A 25,521-nucleotide genomic window follows, 5' to 3' on the forward strand; every position below is an offset into this window, starting at 1 on the left:
ACAATATTATCTATATAATATATATACATGTTAATTTCAGAAATTTCTGCACCGAGCTAAGATAACTCTACTTATCAGCAAAAAATTCAAGAATGATCAAGAACAAGGGCTTCATATTAGCAACTTGATTAAAGACCTGGAGGCATTTCCATGAAGGTACCAAATCTTCAATTATTCGGCAATTTTAAATACCTGAGAGAATAAGTCATCCCAATGCCCCTAAAAGGTATCATTTCTTTAGTAAAGTGGGAGTTGTTTGATGAGGAGGTCCATGAAAGATAAGATAGTTTTTTTAAGCAGAACCATTTTAAGAAATGTTTCACAGAAAACCTGAGAACATAAAAATCAAGTTTTTTAAAAAAGAAATGTTTTCTTGAATGCCTCTTCTGAGATTCTTGTTTCTACCTGGGCTTTTGATATTCTTGTCTGAAGACCAACCTTTAAAGCATCTTTAAACATTATTGTCAAAGATGGCTTTAATAGTTTTGTAATAAAATTAATAAAAAGTGCTAATATGTAGAAATTCCATTCATTTTTAATAAAACGTGTCTAGATGCATAATACATAACACATATTCAGACAGTTGAAAGAAAATCACAGTTCTTTGTGGTCTAGTGAGAATTTACCTGATTACGGATGATACTGAATATATTCTCACATATTCTTTTCTCAGTTGAAATGCTTGATCATCTATTGTGTGTGTGTGTGTGTGTGTGTGTGTGTGGTGTGTTTAAACTTTGGATTGTTAATTGACCTGCATGCAATAGGATTTAGATATAAATTGATTTGGATACAAATGGTAGTTATATCACTGTTACAAATATATTCTAAACATGGTTTTTCTTCTCTTATGCTCTTTTGATTTAAGGAAGCTATTCATTTTAATGTGATTACATCAGTTATGTCTTTTCTTTTCCTTTCTTTTTGGGGTGTGGTTATATCTGGCTCAGGAATTACTCCTGGTCTATACACAATTATTACTCCTAGCAGTACTCAGGAGAAAATCCAAGATGTCAGGTCTACCCCTGTACTAGCTCTCCAGTCCCTAGCATTTATTTTATGATTTATGTTTTCAGTGCCTCCTCTCTCTGACCCCCGTCACAGAAATACTCCTGAGTTCCAAGATTATGAAGATATTAAATTATACTTTGTAAAATATTTTGCATGTGCCCTTTATGTTAGGCTTTGATTGAGTTTTGTATCTCAGAAGGTGTTTGGTTCTTCCTTTATGCCATTTACACAGACTACTGAAAATTTCATTTTTACTCCCATGATATGTGATGCTAGTTTTCTTCAGACATCAAGTTTCTATATACACAATTCAGTTTTGAGATCTTCTATTTGATCACATTGTCCCAGTTGTACATGGGTCATATATTCCTGCCTTAGGATTATTATATTAATTTACAAAGCTTTAGTAAGGTTTTATGTATTTTAGGAAAAAATCTCCCCTCCCTTATTTTTCTACAGTATCTTGAGTAAACAACAGTTTTTTTCTTAAAGGTTTTCTTTATTTTTTTGTTTTGTTTTGTTTTGTTGGTTTTTGGGCCACACCCGGTGATGCTCAGGGGTTACTCCTGGCTATGAGCTCAGAAATTGCTCCTGGCTTGGGGGTGGGTGGGCATATGAGACGCTGTGGACTGAACCGAGGTCAGTCTTGGATCAAACTGAGGTCTATCCTGGATCAGCCACATGAAAGGCAAACACCCTACCACTGCACTATCACTCCGGCTTCTTCTTAAAAGGTTTTACTAATTTTTGTGACATAATATTTCTAACATACTCGGCATTTTGGGGACATATTTTAATTATAGATCTTAGAGAGGAAGAATAAAAAAGAGACAAGTTTAAACTATCTAAATCAAGTTCTAATTGTACTGTCTCTCTTATCTCTTCTGACTTGACTGACTGCTAAGTTCACTAAACCCTTTTTTGAAATAGAATATACAATTTATCTATTTACTTTTTTGGTTTTTGGTCACAACCAGTAAAACTCAGGTCTTACTCTTGACTCTGCACTTAAGAATTAATGTCGGCAGTGCTCAGGAAATCATAAGATATGCCAGAGATTGAAAACCAGTTGGTCCTGTGCAAGACAAATGCCCTACTTGCTATGCTATTGCTCTGGACCCTCAATGCTCCTTAACCTTAACCTTAACCCTGACGTTCTTACACCAATCTCCCTATAAATGTACCTAAAGTTGAACTGCTTATTTTCCTTGTTACTACTAGAACCCTTTCATTCCTTCACTCTTCTTCACTGAACACCAATAGATTACTATTTGCACATTTACTATGTCACAACTCCTGATACAAAACTAGCAGATGGTAATTATGTTGTCACCTTTTTACTTCCTAATCTTGTGGTATGCACAGGTTAGAAAAAGAAAAGGGCCCATAGCAATCTTTTCAGAAACAACCATAGCCTTCCTAATAGAATGTCTCACTGGGAACTGGCTGTAAAAAGAAATCATAATGCAACCCTGGTAGGAGCTGAATATGATAGCTCAATGGGCCAAGTGCATGCTCTGGCATGCTCTCTCTGAGGGAGGGCCCAGCTTTGATCCTCTCCATCACATGTTTGCCAGAAACACCTCTGAGAGTAAACTCCACCCCAACATAGAGCAGGGAGTTGCCTCCAAGAAACAATGGGTACAGTCCCCAAAGTCCAAACCCAATCAATGTATCCCTTTCATAAACTTAGTCTCCATTTCTTCATGTATATTTTAAAACTGAAAAGTTAACTCCCACTCTCTCAAACTTATCTACTCTTACACATTATCTACTACAAACAATAAAGTAGTATTTCTAAATGGAATACAAACTTGCTAGATGTCCCAATGGAAGGGTAGCTCTTATTCAGCATGCCTAAGTTTTATTTTGGGAGGGGATTACATATAGGTTCTCAAAGGACACTCCTGAAACTGAATTCTGGCTGGGTTTAGAGAACTAAATGAAGGGCTAGAGAGCAAACTGGAGTTGGGTGCATGCAAACCAAGGGCCTTTTTCCCGGCACTATCTCTTCAGTCCCCTTTTGGGTATTTGAGTTATTTATTTCTGTGACTGCTAGGTAACTGATAACGATGTAAATGACTCTTGGACATGCAAATCTATTTTGTCTAAGGCAGTTCAATTAATTTTTTTCTCCCTTAGTCATACATCTACTTTAAATTCCTTTCAGGAAAAAAAAAAAAGCACAGGGGTAGGGCATTTGCTTTGCAAGCAACTGACAGGGAAAGAACCCAGGTTGGATTCCTGGCATTCCATATGGTCCCCTGAACTGCTAGGAGCAATTTCTTAGCACAGAGCCAGGAGTAATCCCTAAGTACTGCCAGGTGCCAGATTCCAAACCAAAACAAAACAAAACAAATTCCTGTCTGTATGCTTTGCTACCTATATGATTATATTTGGTTCATAAAGTCAATAGCAATGTTTATCCTCATTAAATATTAAGTTAAATTCAACTCATTTGTTTTGAGTGTATTTAATATTTTTATGTGAATATGCTGTAATAATTTTCTTTTCTTTACAAAGTATCCTTTAATAAATCTCTTGTTTGTTCATTTCTCCTTTTAAACTTTGATTATATCCCTAATATGAAATATCTCTATGGGCTCTTTTTTACTTAACAGTACTGAATTTTTCACATATCCCCATACCAAGATCTTTTCATGATGAACTAGAATACAATTATGTAATATATTTTATTAGTTACATTGAATTAATTTTCTCTACTATTTTCTTAAAGGGTGTGTTTTTCTGTTTCATTTGTGGCATACAGTGTTTTTTTAATTTTTCATAGAATTTTGAGAAAATATTATATAATTAGTTAAAATTCTGTTTTTTTTCTTCTTTTTACTGGTATCAATAGTGTCTTCTATTGAGCCTAATGAATATTGCTGCTGAGCCCTCTCCATGCCTCTGCATGAACTGATGATGCCTTTTGTCAAGTTCTTTGTATTTTTTTTCTTTCAGATAATCATTTAGCTTCATTTAGGAAACCAACCTTACTCTGTTTTTGGTTGATAATGCTTTCTTTTTTCCCTAATAAAATTATGTTAAATTTTAATGCATTCACTAGAATTTTTATGAATGTATAATCAGTAAGTCCTGGGGAGAAAAGTACAAATGGTATGCTTCTGGGAATAGGAGTTTTTCCTCAAATATTTAGCATATTAGTATACACTAATATTCCTAAGAATAGTCTTAGATGAGTAGCACATTCAGTTCTACATTCATTCCTTCATTTTTCATGTTTTCATGTTTCCTGATTGTCTGCCACATATCAACATATTAAGAATTTTTAGAAGCTCTGCAAATAAAGTAGAATTTCCAAATCAAAAAGCCTACATTACAATGGAGAGAAGTAAATGAAAAGAAAAAAATAAATTTATGACTGTGACTTAAGTATGTTAGTGACATAATTCATTGGTAACTATCCAAATCATGTTTCTAATTATTGTGGAAAACCTACTATTTTCAGATATTATAACTACTACATTTAAAAATCAATCTGTAGTCAAACATTTTAATGGGACAATAAAATGTTTGAAGTTTTGCATCACCAAAATATTAAAGCTCTCTATATTCAATGCCATGATTATGCTTCATGTCAACCCAACAATGTAGACCACCAACAATTTTCTATGGTTTTAGTGCAAAGTTGTGAATGAATAAAAGATGATCTTTAGATTGCTTTCAGCATATTTAATTTTATGAACTATAAAACATTTTTACCAGTTGAACAGTCTACCAAGTATATTAAATCTGCTTCTCATAATGACATAAGAAGTAGAAAGACTTTATAATGTTTGAGCACTAACATTATTACTAAACATTTATGGTTTTATGGCTTAGCTGTCTATAATTGATTCAAATTAAAACCATTTTGAGAAAACTGTTACTGGAAAAAAACACCCTTGTCCATTTTTCTTTAGAGTTTTGTTTTTAACATTTATTTATAGAGAAGCCCATAAAATGAGATAGACATATAACATTTTAGTCCATGGTATTTTATAAGTAGAGAAAGTATACAAATATAAAAAGAACAAATACTGGGGTCAGAACGGTGATGCAAGGGGTAAGGCGTCTTCCTTGCCTGCTCTAGCCTAGGAAGGACCATGGTTCGATTCCTGGCATCCCATAGGTCCCCCAAGCCAGGAGAGAGATTTCTGAGAATATAGTCAGGAGTAACCCCTGAGAGACACTGGGTGTGGCCCAAAACCAAAAAAAAAAAACCACTGATAAACTTTATAGGCTTCTCTATATAATCATCAGTTTTGCATGGTTATTTTGACATAAATACAATGATGATAATAAGTAATAATTACATAATGATAATACAATTTAGTCCTAAATATGTTCAAATATCTTTCTTTTTGCTCAATTTGCACAAAAACAAAGTATAATTATAAACATTTTTATAGATGGAAGTATTGAAAGGCAAGTGACCTGCTGTTATATAAGTGGCCTTTGGTATATTGAGCCAACACCTTCAAACTAAAAAATTCTGTGTTTGCTCATACTTTAAGGGAGGGAAAAAAAGCCAAATCCAGTTGGTCAGACACTTCCCAAGACTAAATAAAATATATGTGAGAGAATATGAAACATTTTATTCACCTATAATGTCATCACACTGAAAGTAAGGGGTCAGTGTACTTTCCAAATGGCCCAGTTAAAACTAAGGAATAGATTATTTGTCTATTAAGGTCTTAACACTATCAATCAAAATAATTTGCCTACACAGAACTAAAATTTGCTCCATTAGCATCTTTCCATTTCTTGTACTTACAAAATAAATATTTTATTATTAATTGACCCTATCATTTAAAATTTCCTTATTTTTCTCCTGTTTATTAAAAATTTAGAGAAAAGGATAAAATCCACTATTAAATCCAAGACAGTTAATATTTTATATTTTCTTATTATTTTAAAAATAAAATATGAAGATTAATATTTATATCATATCCCACATATGCTTTTCAATACCATTATACTCTCCCTCCCATAACAACAGAACAATATTTAGTTTTTGGCAATATGATATTTCTGGCTAAAAATTTTAAACATAGGATAGAATAAAATTATTCTTTTAATTCTTATGAATTTTATTAAAAATATAATTACATCTAATAAAAATTAAAAATAGAATAGAATGACATTGTGGACCATTAATTTATTATAAATTTTGCTCACTCTCATATTTTCATATGTCTATGGTTATATGATATCATTAAAGCATATATAATTTTATATCCTGAATTTGTTTCCATTTATTATTGTTTTTCAGAACTATTGAAATTAGTTGGGTGTAAATTACATAAGCTATTGCTAAATAATTAGATTTCTCCTTTGATGTTTAAAAATGAATCATTTTCTTATGAATTTTGATGCATGTAGACTTGACATTGTGGACTCAAAAGATATTTCAGAATATTAGATTCCTGTAAGTAAAATTATTGGGAAAAATTTGGCACTCCTTATACTTATTTTGACATTGGTAAAAACAATATAAATTGATTATCTGACTGAAAAGCAATATTTGCATCTTTTAATGAACCAATACATTTAGTGAATGAGAAATACAGAAACACAGAAAATGTATTGACTAGTTGTTTTTTTGTTTGTTTGTTTTTTGTTTTTTTGAGAGAGAGAGAGAGGCATTTGAGGCTACATCTGGTGATGCTCAGGTATTACTCCTGGCTATGCACTCAGTAATCACTCCTAGAGGTGCTCAGAGAATCAAATGGGATGCCTACCATTGAACCCAGGTCTGCCATGTGCAAGGCAAGAGTATTACCTATTGTGCTAGCTCTCCAGCTCAGCTACCATGCAAAAATCAACAAAACAATCCATGATTACTGTTGAACTAATTATGTATTCAAAGCTTTGTAGATCTCAGTATCATCAGAATTGAAAGACTACTTATTTATGCACATTTTACATTGTTCAACTTTTGGGGGAAAGGGATAAGGTCTGTTTTACGTTCCTTTCAGGTATATTTTACATTTTCCTTTGACTCTTAGATACAATTTTATAAATGTTTCTGGAAGATTATCTTTTCAAGTATGATCTGAAATCCATATCAGGACATGGTAGTAATTCTGACAGGAGAAAGAAAAAGCCCCCACTTACCATTTCTAAGGCATTTACACGATCCTGCAAATAAAGCATAATAGAGATTATTAAAACAAAGCTATTAAAATAATCTACAAATACATAATTTTTAAATTTTCCATTTATCTTCTAATATTTAAAAATTAAATTAATTAAATTTGGTTTGGGGCCTACACTCCACTGAGTTATGCGGTTATTATTATGCGGTTACTACTGCACTCAGGAATCACTTCAACCTGTTCAGAACAGGCACCATATGTAATGCCAGGGATTGAACCTGAGTGGACAATATGTAAGGCAAATTCTCTACTCATTGTACCATCACTCCAGCCTCAGAAATGATGATTTTAAAAAGATAAAAAATAATATTATTATGCTGAGTAAAATGAGTCAGAGGGAGAGTGATAGACATAGAATAGTCTCACTCATCTGTGGATTTAAGAAAAAAAAGATAGAATGGTATTAATACCCAGAAGCAATAGAGATATGGTTTGAAATGAACAACACATGATACACAGCTTACCATAAAGATTGGTGAGTACAGTTAGAGAAATACTACATCAACAACTATCAAGATAATGTTAGTGAGTGAGAGAAATAAAAATGCCTATCTCATGGGGCCGGGCGGTGGCGCTGGAGGTAAGGTGCCTGCCTTGCCTGCGCTAGCCTAGGACGGACCGCGGTTCGAACCCCCGGCGTCCCATATGGTCCCCCAAGAAGCCAGGAGCAACTTCTGAGCGCATAGCCAGGAGTAACCCCTGAGCGTCACAGGGTGTGGCCCAAAAACAAAACAAAAAAAAATGCCTATCTCGAAGATAGGCAGGGGTGGGCGAGGAGGGGGTGGGGGGCAATTGGTGTTGGGAATGTTGCAATGACGAAGGGGGTTTTTCTTTTGTATTATTGAAACCCAACTACAAACATGCTTGTAACCATGGCACTTAAATAAAGAAACTAATAAAAATAAATAAATAATAAATAAATAAATAAATAAATAAATAAATAAATAAATAAATAAACACTCCTACTCAGGATGAACTCACTATGGACAAAATCACAAAATAAACACTAATATTTTTTCTTCTTAGCTAATGTTAGGATTACCAGGTTTAATAGAACAGTGAAGATGATATATTTGAATGTAGTTACTAAATTAAATGTTATACTTCTGTTGGTACATTTTATTTCTCTATTTATGAAGCTATACTCGATCATTTGAATAAACAAGACATGACCAGAACATTAATCTCAAGTAGTAACAAGCACAAAGTGTAATCTCATAAAAGGTTAACATTCAGACACACAAAAAAAATCAACTTTATTTAAGTAATTAATAAGTAAACAGGCAATTGAAAGAAGGCAGGAAAATATATGAGAAAGTTATGTTATTTATTAAAATCTGAACCTAGAGAGGCTTTATAGAAGGACTAATAGCAATTTTTTAACATATTTGAGTTAGGGTAGAGAAACTAGTTCATAGAGAATGTTGAGGTACTGAATTTGATCACTAGTACTACACTTATACTAACACTACCCCTCCAACCACTATTGAGCCCAAATACCCATCCACAAACAGTGGATAATGTCGGGCAGTAATTAAGCAGTGATGTCAGGCCCATTGAAACACTGTCTAGGAGTCTCCTTTCTCTAACAAATTTGGACCATTGGCAGTATTACTTAAAATATTAAGTGATTAAGCAAAATGCATGTGTTCTCTTCTTAGAAATAACTAAATAAATACTTCTTCCATCAAATAAAAACATGCTAATTTTAAGAGTCTAAAAAGTTTTAATGAGGGAATACATTTTAGAAGGATGAGTACTATTTTTGTCTTTAACATGAGTTTAAGAAGTCGGAGATCTGTTGTAAAATTTGAATTTATTTTGTGTTTAAAAGAGAAAACAGTAGTCCTAAAAGGGAAAGTAGTAGTGGGAATAGAAAACACTGCAGCAATGTCAGGACCTCTCAACTAAAGTATCTAGTAGCTTATCAAGGACCCACTCAGTCTCCAGACACCAATGTATCCTAAGAGAAAGTGGCTGCATTCTCCCAGCCTCACCTAACACAGAGGACATTTTGAGGACTTTGGCAACCCAAACCCAATCCCAGATCTGGGAAACTAAGTTGAGCAGTTCCCCTTTTAAACACTTGACTATGTGGGCATGAGTTAAATGAATACATTATGCAAAATCAGCCCATAGCAGACTGTTTTCAGCAATATCATTTAATTGCATTTTGTTGACATACTTGCAAGAACCTCACCCTCGCCCCCATAATTTTCATAAAATAACTGCTGTTTTGCTGGTGACTTGTATACTGTCACATTTGACTGCTTCATAATAAATGCATATAAATGCCTCAAGGGGGCTTTGATCTGTTGTTACCAGGCAATTTATTTACAATGCTCCTTGGACAAAACCATTCAGTAATGCTTTATCATTCTTTGCAGATGGAAGAGCCCTCATCAGAGACTGAGACTTACAGAGCCTTAAAGAGTGAGAAACAATTTTTTGGCAATATAACATTTATATGAACCATCATCAAAGGCCCAAAATATTTACAACTACTATTTGGGTCTATGATTTTCCCATACCATGTTTTTATGGGCTGGTATTATTCAAAGCGGGTGTATCTTTATGTTCTGTCTTTCTTAATTTATATCCCTGTGTTTGGCTAAGATAGCATATAATTTATGTATTAGTGTCTTCACTTAACTTAAATACTTGCTAGAGAACTTTAAAAGAAATATGACTTATGCCTGCCTGGTTGTGTTCTTGAAAATTTCTTGGGCTAAACCCCAATACCCAGTATCTTACAAAATTTGGACTTTATGAGATTAGTTCTATGAGATAGAATCTTCACGGTGAGATTAGTGACTTTATATGAGACCCAGGATGCTTGCTCTCTCTCTGATTATGTGAGGCATATATGAGATGAAAGCCAAATATATAAGGCTTTGTTAAGAACTCTATCTACCTATACTTTGATCCTAGACTTCTTACATTCCAGAATTGTGGGAAATAAATTTTTACAGATTAAGTCTCTCAGTCTATGGTAGTTTTCTATAACAAGCAGTCCAAGATTCAAGTCAGGTCAAATCTATAAGACTGAGCAAATTATCCCCAAATTCTACTTTAATTAAAAATGAGAAAATATCAATAAACAATCTATTTCTTTTTAATTTATGTATACATATTTTTCTTGAACCTATTTTCTTCCAAAGAAAATACTGAATACAGCTTAAAATATATATAGCTAAGAAAATTTGAAAAAAGTAGAATTTAAAAATTCGGTTTACTAATTTGCATTTCAATAATCCAACTTGCCAAAAACATGTACTAGGCATTGTAGATACTACTGTAATTTGTTAAATTCTTCTTACTAATTTGTTCTTTGCTGCACTGTCACAATAGGATATAGATTGAGTTTACAAATGAATTTAGGTAAATCCATTATCATCACTGGAGATAGGCAAATATTTGTAGGCTGTAGAAAATGAGCATTAAATGGATTGTTGGTATTTGAATCTACAATCATTAAAATTTATTTCACCCAACTGGTACAAATGAATTAATTATCTTATGGGATTATCAAATCTCTAAAATAAGAGGTAATGTAGTTCTACTTAATCAAAGTACTCAGGTCTCTGGTAAGAACAGGTGAACAGATTTCATAACCTTATTATAGTAATACAATAATATAGTATTTTCTTTTTTTTTTTTTTTTTGTTTGTTTTTTTGTTTTTGGGTCACACCTGGCAGTGCTCAGGGGTTATTCCTGGCTCCAGGCTCAGAAATTGCTCCTGGCAGGCACAGGGGACCATATGGGGCGCCGGGATTCGAACCGATGACCTCCTGCATGAAAGGCAAATGCCTTACCTCCATGCTATCTCTCCGGCCCAATATAGTATTTTCTAAGAATGCTTTCCATATATATATTAGCATATAACAAAGGATTATTCTGGTATAAATATCTACCTACTCACTCTCCAACCCTTTCAAAAATTCTCTGGGATTGAAGAGATCTGATGGGTATGCAGGTTTTTAAACAGAAAACTCCCATGAGGAAACAATGTTCACTGGTCAAAATGCATCAGTCCTCTCTCCAGTAAGAAAAATGTAGTCCTTCACTCAAAATGTCATAGTTTGGCTTATTCTATCTTCTTTCTAACTCTGCTTGAGCTACATTACTGCTTTTCTGCTGTTTCTTATATGAAGGATGTCAAATAAAATGCAAATATACACACTTTCCCCATTTTACACTTTCACATGAAAGTAGACAATTGACAAGCTTGCGTATTCTTACTATTAAAAAGAACTAAAAATGATCTTTTTTTTTGTTTTAGGTCTTGAGACCACACCCAGCAGCACTCAGGAATTACTGCTATCTCTGCATTCAGAAATTACTCTTGGCAGAATGGGGGGGAATTATATGGAATGCTGAGGATCTAACTGAATCCAGGTCAGCTGTTTAAGGCAAATGCCCTACCCATTGTGTTATTATTCCAACCCCTAAAAATGATTTATACAGTATTCTTTGCTAGCCTTCAATATATTCAAATTAAAAAAGGGAAAATGACATTATTAATCATCACAAAAAGATCATCGTTGCTGAAAAGATTTGAAACAAAATGGAGGAAATCACATCAATGTAGTAACACCAAAATAGCTTTTTAACATAGCATAAGTTAGTTATAAATATATCAAGTGACAACAATCTAGACACAAATTTATCCATTAAAGATCAGTGATTGTATACTTAAGAAAAGCCTGGGGGGGGAAGCAGCATTAGAACAGCTATAGTGGCTTCCCAGTCAACCCTCATTGGCTTTAGATCCTCACAGTCAGTCTTCATTAAATCACTCCACTGGTTGCAAATGTACCTTTGTAATTTTGGACCCTGAATTGGATTGAAAAATAATGAAGTTTGGGGAAACACAACATGGCATCAATACTTTGTCTAAATAGTTTTTTTTTTTTTTTTTTTTTTTTTTAGTGACCAAACAACCTCCATCTTCCCACCCATTATTTTCACTTACCAAGAGAGCCAATTTAAAGAATACCTCCTTTCCTACCTAGAGGGAACACCAAGCAAATAAGGTTCCCTTTATCATCTGCTTTTCACTTAGCATATGACATATTCCTGAAGAGACATTACCATAGAGTAAAAAGAGTCAGTCTGTATTCCACAATTCTGTTTTTTTTTGGGGGGGGTGGGCTACACCCAGCATCAATCAGGGGTTACTCCTGGCTCTGCACACAGAAATTGTTCCTGTTAGGCTTGGTGGGGGGTTACTCCTAGCTCCGCATACAGAAATTGTTCCTGTTTGGCTTGGTGGGGGGAAATTATGTATCAAACCCAGGTTAGTCCCAGGTTAGCGGCATGTAAGGCAAACACCCTACCATTGTGCTATTGCTCCGGTCCCATGAACTTCACAATTCTGATCTGTTCTTTCATCTACTACTACTGTCAGGAATAGAGACCCCAAGAATCAGCTCTCTGTAGCTTTCTTCTACATTTTCAGATAGCTGTTTAGGCATGTGGCCCCATTTCTCATGAGGTCAGTGCTCTTTGGTTTGGACCTGTTTAGGAAAGGCTGAAGTTGCAGTTAATATTGAAATGGACTGGGTGTGAGGTTACAAAATGGGGAACAGTCTATTATCTTGTTTCAACAAATTTCACATTGGAAAATGCAATTGAGAGGCAAGGTAAGATTCATTTCTTGCCATTTGCAAGGAACTACTAATAAAAAAAAAACCTTCAGATCCACCTTTTCTATTTCAGATTACAGTAAAAGCAATTGAGTTTATTTTTTTTCTTTCAAGATAAATACCTTAAGATTTATCTTGAAAACACAAATTGAATGGTATAGAGGTATGTTATATGTAATAATGCAGAATTATCATTTTGCGGGGTAGAATTTGTTCGATTCTATAGTGAAAATGTTGGTAAAAGGTAACCACATTTCAGTAAATGGAATGGAGAATAACTGAAAATAATGGGTAGGTAATATAAAGCTTCTAATAGTGGCAAGGGGCGATGTAAATGACAATCAATTTCAAAGAACTGACTATTCTCTAAAAGAAATAGAGGGACAGAAGTTGAGCAGTAGGGGGAGAAAGTCAACACTTAGAAATCAACACTCCATATATTTTTTTTCCAAAGATTTACATTTAAAAAAATAAAGAACACATCTCCAGTTGTGAGGCTCATCATATATCAACTGAATATGTTCTGAACTCCTGCACAAATCAAGTGCAGCAGTGATTATGGCATAATTTATGAACAGGCATGTGTCATGCAGAACTTGTAGAGAAACAAGAGAGTATGCTTTTTCAGTTTTTTAATTCACTTTGTGAATCTGACTACTACCAATTCTTGCTGGCCGAATCAGATATCCTAAGGCTGCTATATTCTTTTCTTCCAATCCTTAACTTCCACATACTTCTTTGGGCTTTTTGATGAAAATGACCACAAGGAATCCTATTAAAAAACATAGAACCTGTTGATCCAATTTTCTTCCTCCCAAATATCTAAATCAAGCACTTGACTTTGACTATCACATTTGTCACACAGCTGAATCATTAAACGGTACAAACAAGCAGTTCATTTTGCGAATTAAATAGCTTACCTTTTAGTACTTCCAACATTGCACATTCTAATTTACATGTAGTCACTGACTCAACTATTTATAGGAATTCAGTACATGACCTTTTACATTAGAGGCTCTTTCTCTCACTTCTCACTCCTCAGTCCCATCTTCTTTTTGTGGGGTTCTAGATTCAATTCCCTTTCACCATGTTAAGCTAACAAGAGACTACTCATACAGATAATCAAAACATGCAAGCAAAAGGTTTCAGAAGAATCTATTTGGCTGATATGAATAAGCTTTTATTTGCTTCCATTTTCCTTACATTTGATTAAGAGTATAACTATTATGACTCCACATTTCTTAATAAATACATATAGATAAGAAAGAAAACGTTAAAGGACTTAAACTCAAGTTTATATTAGCTGTACTCTGATATTCATTGATGCACTTACTCTTCATTGTAGCAAAGTAGGGGGAAAAGAGCCAAAATGCATGTAGTTGTACTTCTGCAACGCATACTTGAACACTGACTTTTCTAAATCTTTTAAAATAAAACAAATTTACTACTTTAAATATTCTTAACAATCCTACCTATGAAATACTTAACTGCTTTTTCTTCAAATTGAGCTTCATTCTGATTTCTCATTGTGATCTGACTAGCATCTTCCCAAGGTGGAATTTTAAACAGTAGCTTTGGCTGTTTAAGAGAGATGTGAGTAAAGAAAAAGAGTTGGAAAGCTCTACTGTCTTAATTGAAAGCACTATGAATAGTAATAGCTATCAAACACACTAACATAATTATAGAATTTAAAATAAAATTTCAATTTAGAGTAATCATGTTGTACATAAAAATGTACACACAAAATTCTTAGGCGATTTAAAATCACAGAGTTTAGAGAAATCGTTGCTTGAAATTTAAAACATTTAAATCATTACTTGAGTTTAAAAACTCCAGGACTATAAACAGAGTGATGACTTATTCCAACATACCTTTATAATCTTGCTTTCAAAATCAAACTTGGAAATGATCAACCATAAATTTTACCATTTATAAAATCAATGAACATAAAAGATGGGTGCTACCTAATATATACATCTGTGCAATTTCAATTAGTAATTAAACTACTATTCAGAGAACCATACCTGTATATAATGGAGTACCAAATGGGTATCATTTTCAAAGTTCATAAAAGTCTGACTATTCAAAATTATACTACTTGTCCCTTTGGAAAATTACTTAAACTTTATCATCAGAAATTTATTCTTTGAGAAAGAATTAAAAAGTTTCTTTAAACTATATACAATTTCAAGTTCACCATTTGATTTAATTTTTTTTTTGTTTGTTGTTTTGGCACACCCACTGATGCTGAGGGATTAGTCCTAGGTCGGTGTGCAGAAATTACTCCTGGCTGAACTTGAGGAACTATATAGGATGCCAAGGATAGAAGCCGGATCAGCAACGATATCTCATCAGCCCCTCAAGTTCACATTATGAAAGCAAACATTCTTGAAATAGGAAGCATTTAATCTAGATCACTGTAAGACTTAGGTCAGCAAAGCAGGACAGTGAATCAAACTCATGCCATTCAAATCACTGCCTATTTTTATAGGACTATGAGCTAAGAATAGGATTTACAATTCTTATTTCTTTTGTTTTTTGTTTCTTTTTTTTGTTTTGTTTTGTTTTTTGCAAGGCAAATGCCCTACATGCTGTACTATTTCTCTGGCCCTTCTTGTATTTTTATTTCACTGAAACAAAATCAAAGTAAATGTAGTGTTTATAATATGTGAAAATTACATACAATTTGAATTTAAATTTTCCAGTCATTTATTGACAACATTCCTTTCACACTCATTTACTCCTTTCATTCTTTAGTTCACCCATTTATTAATTAATATTTATTTAAATAGACACTATGTAGAATATTGGGCACATGCTTATCAACAAAAAATAATACTTTTTCAAATCAAATGATTAACTAATAATTAGTTCAATGGCCCATATGCAATGCTAAGTTTTGAACCAGGTTTGGCTGCAGGCAAAACAAGCTTCTGAGCTCCGTCACTATCTCTCCAGCCCTATTTAATTTGCTTTTATTTATTTATTGTTTTAGGGACCATAGCTAACAGTGTCAGATTTTGTGTGAGGAAACAGAACTAGAAGTAATAAAGAAACTGAATACAGTACACTTTGGAAATTCAAACAGGGTCGGTCACATGCAGTGGAAGCATTATATACTATCTTTCTATCCCCCTAAATCCTTTTTCTTTATACCATCAAGTTATATTTTTTGCTTGTGGTAGTAGTCAAAAAAAAAATACACTGGAAAACTGTTTTGTTGTGAAAGTTCTTTTCCAACATTACCCATGTCAGAAGTGTTTTAGAACCTTATTTTGAACAGATGTCAGGTGACAGTGTAACAAAACACACACTGTACTGCAATAAAATTTAATGCGCCAATGAAATCACTATTGGTACTATTTTAGATTTATTTCTCTATATAATAAAAGAAATTATATTTTGCCATATGCTTTTAAGTAAGTTGCAATGTCTTATTTCTGGGTCTGACATTTGGCCAGCTGAAGCACCCAAGTCAGTACTGCTGGGGAATATCAGAAGAAAAAAAAAATAAAAAGGATAAAAGCAAGCAAAGATCTAAACTTACTTAGCTGTGATTTTGTGCAGCTAAATAGAGCTTCTATTGTGCTTATTTTTCTTTTATTTTTTTAGAGCTACACACAAGTGGTTTGATTTTTTTTTTCTTCTTTTGGTTATTGGGCCACAACCAGTGAGGCTCAAGCCTCACTCCTGGCTCAGTTAGGATGGATCACTCCTGGTGGGGCTCAGGGGACAGTATGTGGTGGCAAGATTGCACTAAGGTTGCCTATATGCACGGCAACACCCTACCTGCTGTACTATCTCTGTGGCCAGGCACCTCTATTGTGATAGTCTCCTGATTCTTTTACATCCAGGTTGAAGGAGTTTTGATTCACCACTGAGCCTGTAAATACCTTTCCCACTGGCCCCTGTTTCACTCATAACAAATTTATTGTTTTGTTTTCCACCAACAATAACAAGAGAACTAAAAATTTGAATTGCAAATAGCAGAAGGTATTTACTATCTTATGCCTTTATGGCATAGCAGTTTCAATCGGTAATATTTTGCTATTTTTCTTTAAAGTATAGAAATATTGTTAGCAGAAGTTAAATGCCATTTAATTATCATGCTAATATGCCTTCACACTTTTAAGAGTAAAATGTTAAGCTTATAATAAATTAAATTTCTGATACTAAATTTAATGGTATGAACTAAATTTAAAAGATATTCTGAAAAAAAAGAGAATACTCAGACAAAGATATGAGAGGATGATGATTAGTTATTTTTTTCAGCTTATTTCAGTTTTAGCACTTTTCACAATTCAAAATGTATGCAAATTGTTTTCAATGTTGTCTTTAATTTTTGCCAGAATATTTTGAACCTGGTTTAAAACAGAAATTTAAGAAGCCCAAGGAGGGCTTTAATAACAACTTTCTCAGTCTGTTTATTTAAAATTGATGAATAAGCAAAAGAAAAGGTACAGAATGGAAAAAGAAAAATGATCCTTTCTCCTTCCTAGAAGTGTTCAGAATTACTGAATCACTCATAATCAGCACAAGAAATTAAAAATCTTGTTCATAAGTCAATAGCTCTTTTTTCCTTCTCTCTGTCTCTTTTAAAAGTAATAGAAAAACAAATAATACAAATTTTTAATATTAGTAAGTTACTGGTAAGGTCTATTTAATGTATATTCTAAAATTATTTAGCTTATATGATTGTTTTAGGAGGTAAAAAGTCAGTATTTTACTAGACTAAAATGCACTCTTGTGAAAAAATAATAATTAAAAAAAAGAAAAGCCAGGAACATGAAATATATAAGCTCTGTTCATTGCAAGTTCACTAAGCACGTAAGTACAGTGTTAGAGAAGTCAAACAGATTCCAATACAGGGGCAAATCTGCCTCACATTAGCTGAGCAAGCTATGTACCTTTGCTTCTGTCTCTGTATAATGGGAACAATATATACCTTAAGAAACTATTTAAAATGAACTGTTTAAAAATACTAATATTGAAAGCTTTAGCACAGTATAGGACACAAAAGTAATGCAGGGAAGAATTAGCATAATTCTTTAACAAATCAGATGGAGGTATTATTTTCTACTTTGATTCACAGATCATTGCCCATTGGGGTTATTTCATTCTAATTTTGATGGGAATTAAGAATTAACTGCTAAATCAGAGGTTTTTTTTAATATGTTAAAGCACAGTAGTGAGTTCCAAGTTATCTGAAAAGGAAAATACTCTGTACTTTTGGTTATGTTCTGTAAAATGAAGCAGAGATGGAGATTAGTTTCAAAGTGAGAGCGATAGCTATTTTCTGTGATGTCCAATTAATGCTTTAGCAGCTTAGAGATTTGGTTTAGGAGTCTATACAAAGTGCTTCAACTAAAAATGTATTTCTGCTGAACATTTGTTTCCAAATCTGTTGCATACTAGTCAGTACTTAAAGTATTACTTTCCACAACTATTACTGTGGAAGGAAGATGAGAGAAGATAGAAGACAAAATGGAAATCATGGCATATTCAAACAGAATATTGTGTCCTACCAAAAACCACAAGTTACAATCCTGAGCCCAAAATGATAATATTAGGAAATGTGGGTATCTATGAAAAATTTACAGTATGAAGATGGAGTACTCTCGAAAGGGATAATGTCCTAATTGTTTAAAGGAGACTACACAGCACTCTGCTACCAGTTTCTATGAACCAGGACATAAGGTTGGCTCTTATCAAATACTAAAATTTGTTTTGAACTTCAACCACCCAACTTTCAGAACTGTGAGAAAGAAATGATTCATGTTTAAACCAATTCTGATATTTCTGTTACAGCAACCTGAATAGACAAAGACACATGGTTATCTGCCTGAGTTTGAGGATTCTCTAGGGAGGTGATAGGAAAAACAAAGAAACATAATAGTCAGCAGAGTTCCATGAATTAGAATCTGCTTTCTTTTGCCAAACTGAACTTTTATAACTCGGGAATCTATGGAATAGATGGCTAGACCTCTTTAAACTCTAGAAACCAATTTAAATTGTTGTAAATTATAAGGTGACAATTAGAAAATTGAGCTTGTTGGGGACACAAGGCCAATCTCCTAACCCCAACAAGCTCAATATGGCAACATATTATGATGTGCTTATATGGTTTGTTTTCCACAAGAGAACATAAGCTGCTGTTTACATTAGCTGGAATGTCCATGGAGCCCAGACTCCAATGCTAATATATTAAGGCATGAAGGGAAGTTTTTGGAAAAAGAATTGTTTCATGAAATCAGTTGCAAAGAAGATGATGTTTGAAGACAAAAAGATAATTTCTACCCTGTGGGGGCAGTTTACAAATTTATAAGGACACTTGGTTCATTCTCACCATCAAATTATTTAGTAAGCTTTGTGTCATAGGATAAAACCTGAGACTTCGAGTTTAAAGACTACTGTACTTGTCTTTGTTCTATTTATTTTTTTCATGTTTCTAAATTGCATCTGCTTTTTTTGCAGGCCTTTTTAGAAGTTTGACTCAAAGGATCACTGAGTACTTAAAAGTGTGTGTTTTGCATCATGTTGAAGATGCAAACCAGTCATGTTTTGCTATTTGTTATCAAGAGAAAATGGTCTAGTCTAGCCAGTCAATTTCCATATTTAGATGTAAGACTACTTTGCACTTAGGATAGTCAATCTTCCAATTTTATTCTGTCATAAATTTGGAATTAAAATTAAGTTGTAAATTTCAGGTAAAATTGGGTGATAAAATTTAATGATCACTAAAATTTTGAGTGGAAGCTATTTTACTGAACTTGAATGCATTCTCTCCTGAGACTTCTTGACATAGTAAATTGAAATGTGCAGATCTAATTGGCTGAGACCCTGCTTGACCCCAATACATCCTGTTAACATTTTATCTCTGCTGAGACCTCAGATGGAACTGAAGACATGCTAAGTCTCCTCACCTTTGGAGAAAATCGAGATTTTAATGAGCCTTTAAATATCCTAGTCCTGAAAGTGGCAAAGTATTGCCTGGCTTTCCATCCTCCATTCTCACCCATGGTTTGGTTTGCTTATGTAATTTCTTAGAATAGTTCTTTATTGTGTCAGTAAAAAATAAATGGAGAAACTCCATGATAAGTTACGATTTGAAGAATGTATTTTGGGGAGATAAGCAGGGATGCCAGAATGAGCAGCATAGCATGTTCTTCCCTGTTTAATAAATCTTAAACAGTCAATCCCACTTTCATCAGTGTATTCAAACTGGAACTTCCAAGAATGTACTTTATATCTCCTAAGCAAGAATTTCTGGGGGGGGGGCTAAAAAATGCTTTAATTTATTTTAAACTTATTTATTTTAGCTATTTAATCATTCTCCAATTTTTCTGACTATACAGTGGCCACCAGAATTTCACTTTCCCTGCTATAGTAACTCAGGGAGTTTCAGTTGCCCCATCCCTGGAATGTTACCCACCTTTTAAAATCTCCTAAGAATTCTATTCTACATTCAAGCTGTGCACACTGACAGAAAAACTATGAAAATGATCCAGTTGTTCTGTGACTAGCCCTGGTTATCACATTGTTATTTATGGGAAAAACCAAAGTCTCCTGGGACTAGAAGTTAATGCGCTGTACTTCCAGCATTTTCCAGGGAAATTTATTTGCCCTTGTCATTTTTTTTTGTCTTTAGTCTGTGCTTTACCTCCCCACACACAGTTTAGCATCAACAATGTGTCTGAAATTCTTTTATATATTCTCATATGCCTATATTAATATGTATTAGATCTGGACCAAGAGAAAAGCGAAATGGAGGATCACTCAAAAATGCTACTTTGAAAGTAACTGAAATACTGGTTGAGGGAATGATTCTCTTTTTGTTCTGCTCATTCCATTGCTTTTGTCTAAATAGTGTTAGAGTGGCAAAACCAAAATCAAATATTTGCCCCATTACTCTAAAAAGATGTCTAAAAATAATCAAACTGTTCAAACAGATCACTTAAGAATATTTCTAAGAACTGTCTTAGAGTAAGAGAGAAATAATAATAATAATAATAATAATAGTCAATATTCCTAAGGGGAATCGCTAAAGAACAGCTTCTGGGATGTCTCTAAATAAAATATGTAACTTTAAAAATTCAATTCATTTTTTTTTATTAAAGAGGCCAGCCAATTTCTTTTTATTTTTTTACTTTTTATGTTTTTGGTTTTTGGGTCACACCTGGTGGCACTCAAGGGTTACTCCTGGCTCTGTGCTCAGAAATCACTGCTGGCATGGAGGATCATATGGGATGCCAAGGGATCAAACCCAGGTCTGTCCTGGATTAGCAATGTGCAAGGCAAACACCCTAATGCCGTGCTACCACTCCAGCCCCAACCAACTTCTAAGAAAAATCCTCATACAACAGAAATTATCTAGAATACCCATAACACTGTAGATCAGACAACAAAAATGTTTTATTTTTTTTATCCTTAAAATGAGACTGATCAGATGTATAACCCATATATTATTGATTCATTGGGTTTTTTTTCTACATACTTTCATTCTATTCACTGGCTATGATACTCCCTTTAGCTTAAGTTTAACAAAAAGCTTAATTTAAAGTCCTGTTTGTTCCTTAAAAAAGATTCATATATGAATAGAAGGAGATGAAAATAGAGAAGAAAAAGGTTAATAAAACAAACAAACAAACAAAAAAATGCCGTCTTGAGATCAGCTCTAGACCTTCCCAACTAGCAGGTAGCTTCATGTCTGGCACATTTACATTAGATACAAATGAACAACCATTGTGTGGAGTCAGTCAAATAAAAACCCATGCAGTATGGACCTTTTACATATTTCTTTACATGGCTAGTACTTCCAATAGTCTAGCACTGTAGAACATTGTTATATCCTCAATTTATAGATACGGACAAAACCTCACAATGACCTAATAAAAGAAAAGTGTATAGGAAAAGTCATGTTCAAAGGCCACCTAGTTTTATGTCATTTAAACTAAAATGAAAAGTGGAATAACAGCAATTTGATGTAATAAAAGGGGCAGACTTTTTTTTAAAGATACTTTATTGAATAGCGCAGGAAGCATTTTGAAGCTTTTTACAATTAAGCATAGCATTGTTTTATTGAATATTGCTTTGCATATTGGAGCTTCACAAAAGACCATGAGGAAAAGCAAGATATGGGTGAAAAGTGACCAGGTAGGCTAGTCATTTCTTTAAAATGTAAACAAAGAAGCAAACAAAATAAAATAAAATAATAGCAGCCCTACTATCAAAAGTCCTTAAGACTTTTCAACTAAACTGAAAAATATGGATTACCTTTTATATCATTTAAAACATTTCCATTCATCTGCAACAGACTAAAGGGACTTGCCTGTTTCATTGTATGCAGAAATACATATGCAAATAGGACTATGATGCTGCACACACATCTATAGCCAAAAACAACACTTCACGTTTTTAAGAAGAACAGCATACAATGAATGTAACTGTAAATGAATGTCAGGCATAAAGAAACCCCAACAAGCCAAACACAAACACTGTTCAGTTATAGCTAAGAAGTTGTTAATTACCAGCTATTTTGTAAAATTACTGTCAAATATGTGCATACCTACCTATTGTTGTGATTCATCCAGAACTGAAAGTACTCTCATCTGCTATCTGCCCGCAATACTTTTTTCTACTTTCTCTTACCCATTGATTCTTACCACCCTTGCTAAAGTAATCGCTTATTAATGTTCTATTTTAATGCTACATTTAAATAGACTAATACTGGAGAAATCTAGAGATAAAGAAAGGAAAATGTGTGTATAAATATTATCAGAATTATTAAAGTCAAAGCTTTCCATTGCCACTCAAACTTTAAACAAAATGTGAACTCTAGGATTGGAAAGATCAACTGTGAATATATAGGTCTTAGACAGAACCAAGAATGGGCTCTATATAAATAAGTACCCAGAAGGATTTGTTTATTAAGTCAATGAGATTTGCTGAATAGCAACTATGGTAAGGCACCTAGGTAAATTCTGGATGAAAGCTGCCTTAGAGGCATGATAGAAAATTATGATTCATGGTATGGCAAAGTTTCATTAGAACCTAAACCTCTTAACTACGTAAATTCAAGGATTTAACATATTTATTCAGTTTATTATTTTCTCCTTGAAATATTCTTTGCTAAGCTTCACTATTCTCTTCAGAAATTATTTTATTTTTTAGACTCTTTATAGGATTTTCATTCTTAGCTGGTTTCTAAGAATGTCCCCTAGAGTTCTGGCTTAAGTTTTTATATCTTTATTCAGCATACTTTTCCTATGAGTTCTTATTGCTTCCATAATAGAGAATCGTCTATAGGATAAGGTAACCACAATTGATGAGACCAATGTCTGTATGTCCAATTAAAGTCTTCATTGATTTATAGATTTAAATAAATCCACCTCTTGATTTGATATCTGGATATTGCAAGAAACCAAAGATAAAAATAGCAAAACCTTGATGAATCAACTCTTCCTTATCATACTGATTTAGATAACCATTAATGAAGCAACTCAGCCAAGTCATTCTTATATCTTATTTCCTAGCAACCAGTCTTAAAAGTTAATAAATTTCTATACCCTAAAAATTTTATACCCTAAAAATATGCATCCAAAATAACTCATTCTTTTTCATATTCTGTTTCCATCCAGGTGATGATCTTGTCTTGCAACCACATAGTCACATATATATCCCTGACAGAACCAGGCCCAGATCAAACCAGAATCAGGTGCATGCAAGATATGGGCCTTTCATTCTTATATATCTTGATACCTCCACCCCAATTATTTTATATTTTACTGCCAATTGTTCCTAGTTTTAAAAATAAAACTCTGATCAGTTTGTTTCCTTTTTTTAAATGCTGAATGGGTCTGAATTGTGATAAAGGTATATTCCTAATTCCTTTATGAGGCCCTTTAAACCAGTGTTCTTCAACTGTTTTACACTGTGGACTAATACCAGTCCATTGGCAGTTATGTCCAAAGCAGATCAGTGGTTTTCAATCTTTCTACATCTATGGAGCAGCACCAGTTTGTGGGCTGAAGGCAGAAGAAAACTGATGTAGAGTTTAAAGGGTAAACCATGGTTTACTCCCATCTGGCCTCTACTTTTTTGTTCTACTTACATTCTATTATATTAAACTTTTTCATTTTAAACTTTTTCCTTTAGACATAAAATGGCTGTTCTATTTTATATCAGGCCTTTAATATTTCCAACAGTTCTAATTCTCTCCTTCACCTCAAACCTACTGATGTGAACTCATAGAAACATTTAAGTAATAATTTCATGTAAAATAGATACTTGCGTTAATTCCATACAGTTCCACCCACCCATTTTCAACTCTACAATTCATGTAACCTGACAAAGAGAGGTAGTTATCTAATATGTTCCTACAATGACCCTTGAATCTCCTCTAATATAATGTTGACATATTATTATATAATCCCACTTAACAATACTTTCACCTGTTCTGCTACTCATTCATTTCACCAATATCAAGTACTCCTATCAAGGGCTTGGAGCCAGGTTCATCTTCCCAATATAAAGAAGTTTGTTTCTATATCCCTGACACCTAGAATAATGCCTTGCACAGACTTGGTGCATGATAAGATATTATAAGTATTTGTTAAAATATATGAAGGCATTTTACTTACAGAAAAGAGTTTATAGAAAAATACCCCTTGCCCTTAAGGAGGTTAATATTAAATGCAGAATGTTTGTTATATATAATTATAAGATGATAATGAGGAAATGGATTTGACTCCAATTTGGATACATGGGGATTTACTAACACTGTAAATTGGAATTAAATATTTAGCTCTCTCTTCTGGGATAATCTAATCTACACTAAAGACTTCCAGAAGACAATTTTATGATTTTATATTACAGATGAGAAAATAGGCACAGCAAAGTTAATTGAGTTACTCAAGGTTACCAAGTTAAACAGAAGCAGAGCCAAAACTTCCCATTCCCAGTTGTCAGTCTCTAATCCTACTATGATTTTTTACAAAAAGGTATTCTCATCTTTTTCCAGAATTTCTCTTCTGTGAGTGGAGGAATTCAGCTGAATGCTACAATAGTCCTCTCTATTACCAGAGATATTAATATTGAAGCCCAGAAAGGAAGTTTTCCTTTGATGAATTTTCCCTCTAATCCTTAAAAGGGCAGACTTTCTGCATATGGGCCTGCACACTGTGCACTCTAAGGAGTGCCAGCTTCTTCTTTATTCGTAATAAAGTATTGTTAGTGCTGGGCACTAATTGCCATCACAAAGTGCCAACATTTGCTTCTTGTGCTATGAGAGATCATAATAGATACTCTGCATCAAAAAGTGCCCATGGTTAGTTGGCTGGAGCATTCCACCACACTTGATGAACATTTTGGTAAAGCATGCTGCCAGCATTTAATAAATATTTGAGAAGCAACACAAGCTATTATATTTTTAATGGGATTACTGGTTCCAACATTTGTATTGTGAGAGAAATAAATTCAAAACAGCTTGAGTTGCCATTTCAAAAGGCCAGATATGTACTATATGCTGAATAAATATATTTATACATGTGATACTGTGGAGCCAAAGACAAACCTAGTGCCTAACTAAAATACTTGAAATACAAAGAAAATAAGGCTTTCTCTTTTGATTCTAGCTCAAGGTGTTAAAAGAATCTAATGTGTACCAAACTGGGACTAACATAGGACATTTTTATTGCAT

The 25,521-nt window shown here is 33.5% G+C and overlaps 1 protein-coding gene across 1 annotated transcript in view; it reads right to left on the minus strand.

Annotated features, from left to right (window-relative positions):
- Positions 1–25,521, minus strand: part of CEP128 (centrosomal protein 128) — a 423,508-nt gene that overhangs the window by 58,273 nt on the left and 339,714 nt on the right. Inside the window, exon 19 of the mRNA XM_049770323.1 lies at positions 7,135–7,158. Within this exon, the coding sequence (XP_049626280.1) occupies positions 7,135–7,158 (24 nt within the window). The remainder of the gene's footprint in view (positions 1–7,134; positions 7,159–25,521) is intronic.

This window comes from Suncus etruscus, chromosome 3 (genome assembly GCF_024139225.1).
Source record: "Suncus etruscus isolate mSunEtr1 chromosome 3, mSunEtr1.pri.cur, whole genome shotgun sequence".
NCBI classification, from domain to species: Eukaryota; Metazoa; Chordata; class Mammalia; order Eulipotyphla; family Soricidae; genus Suncus; species Suncus etruscus.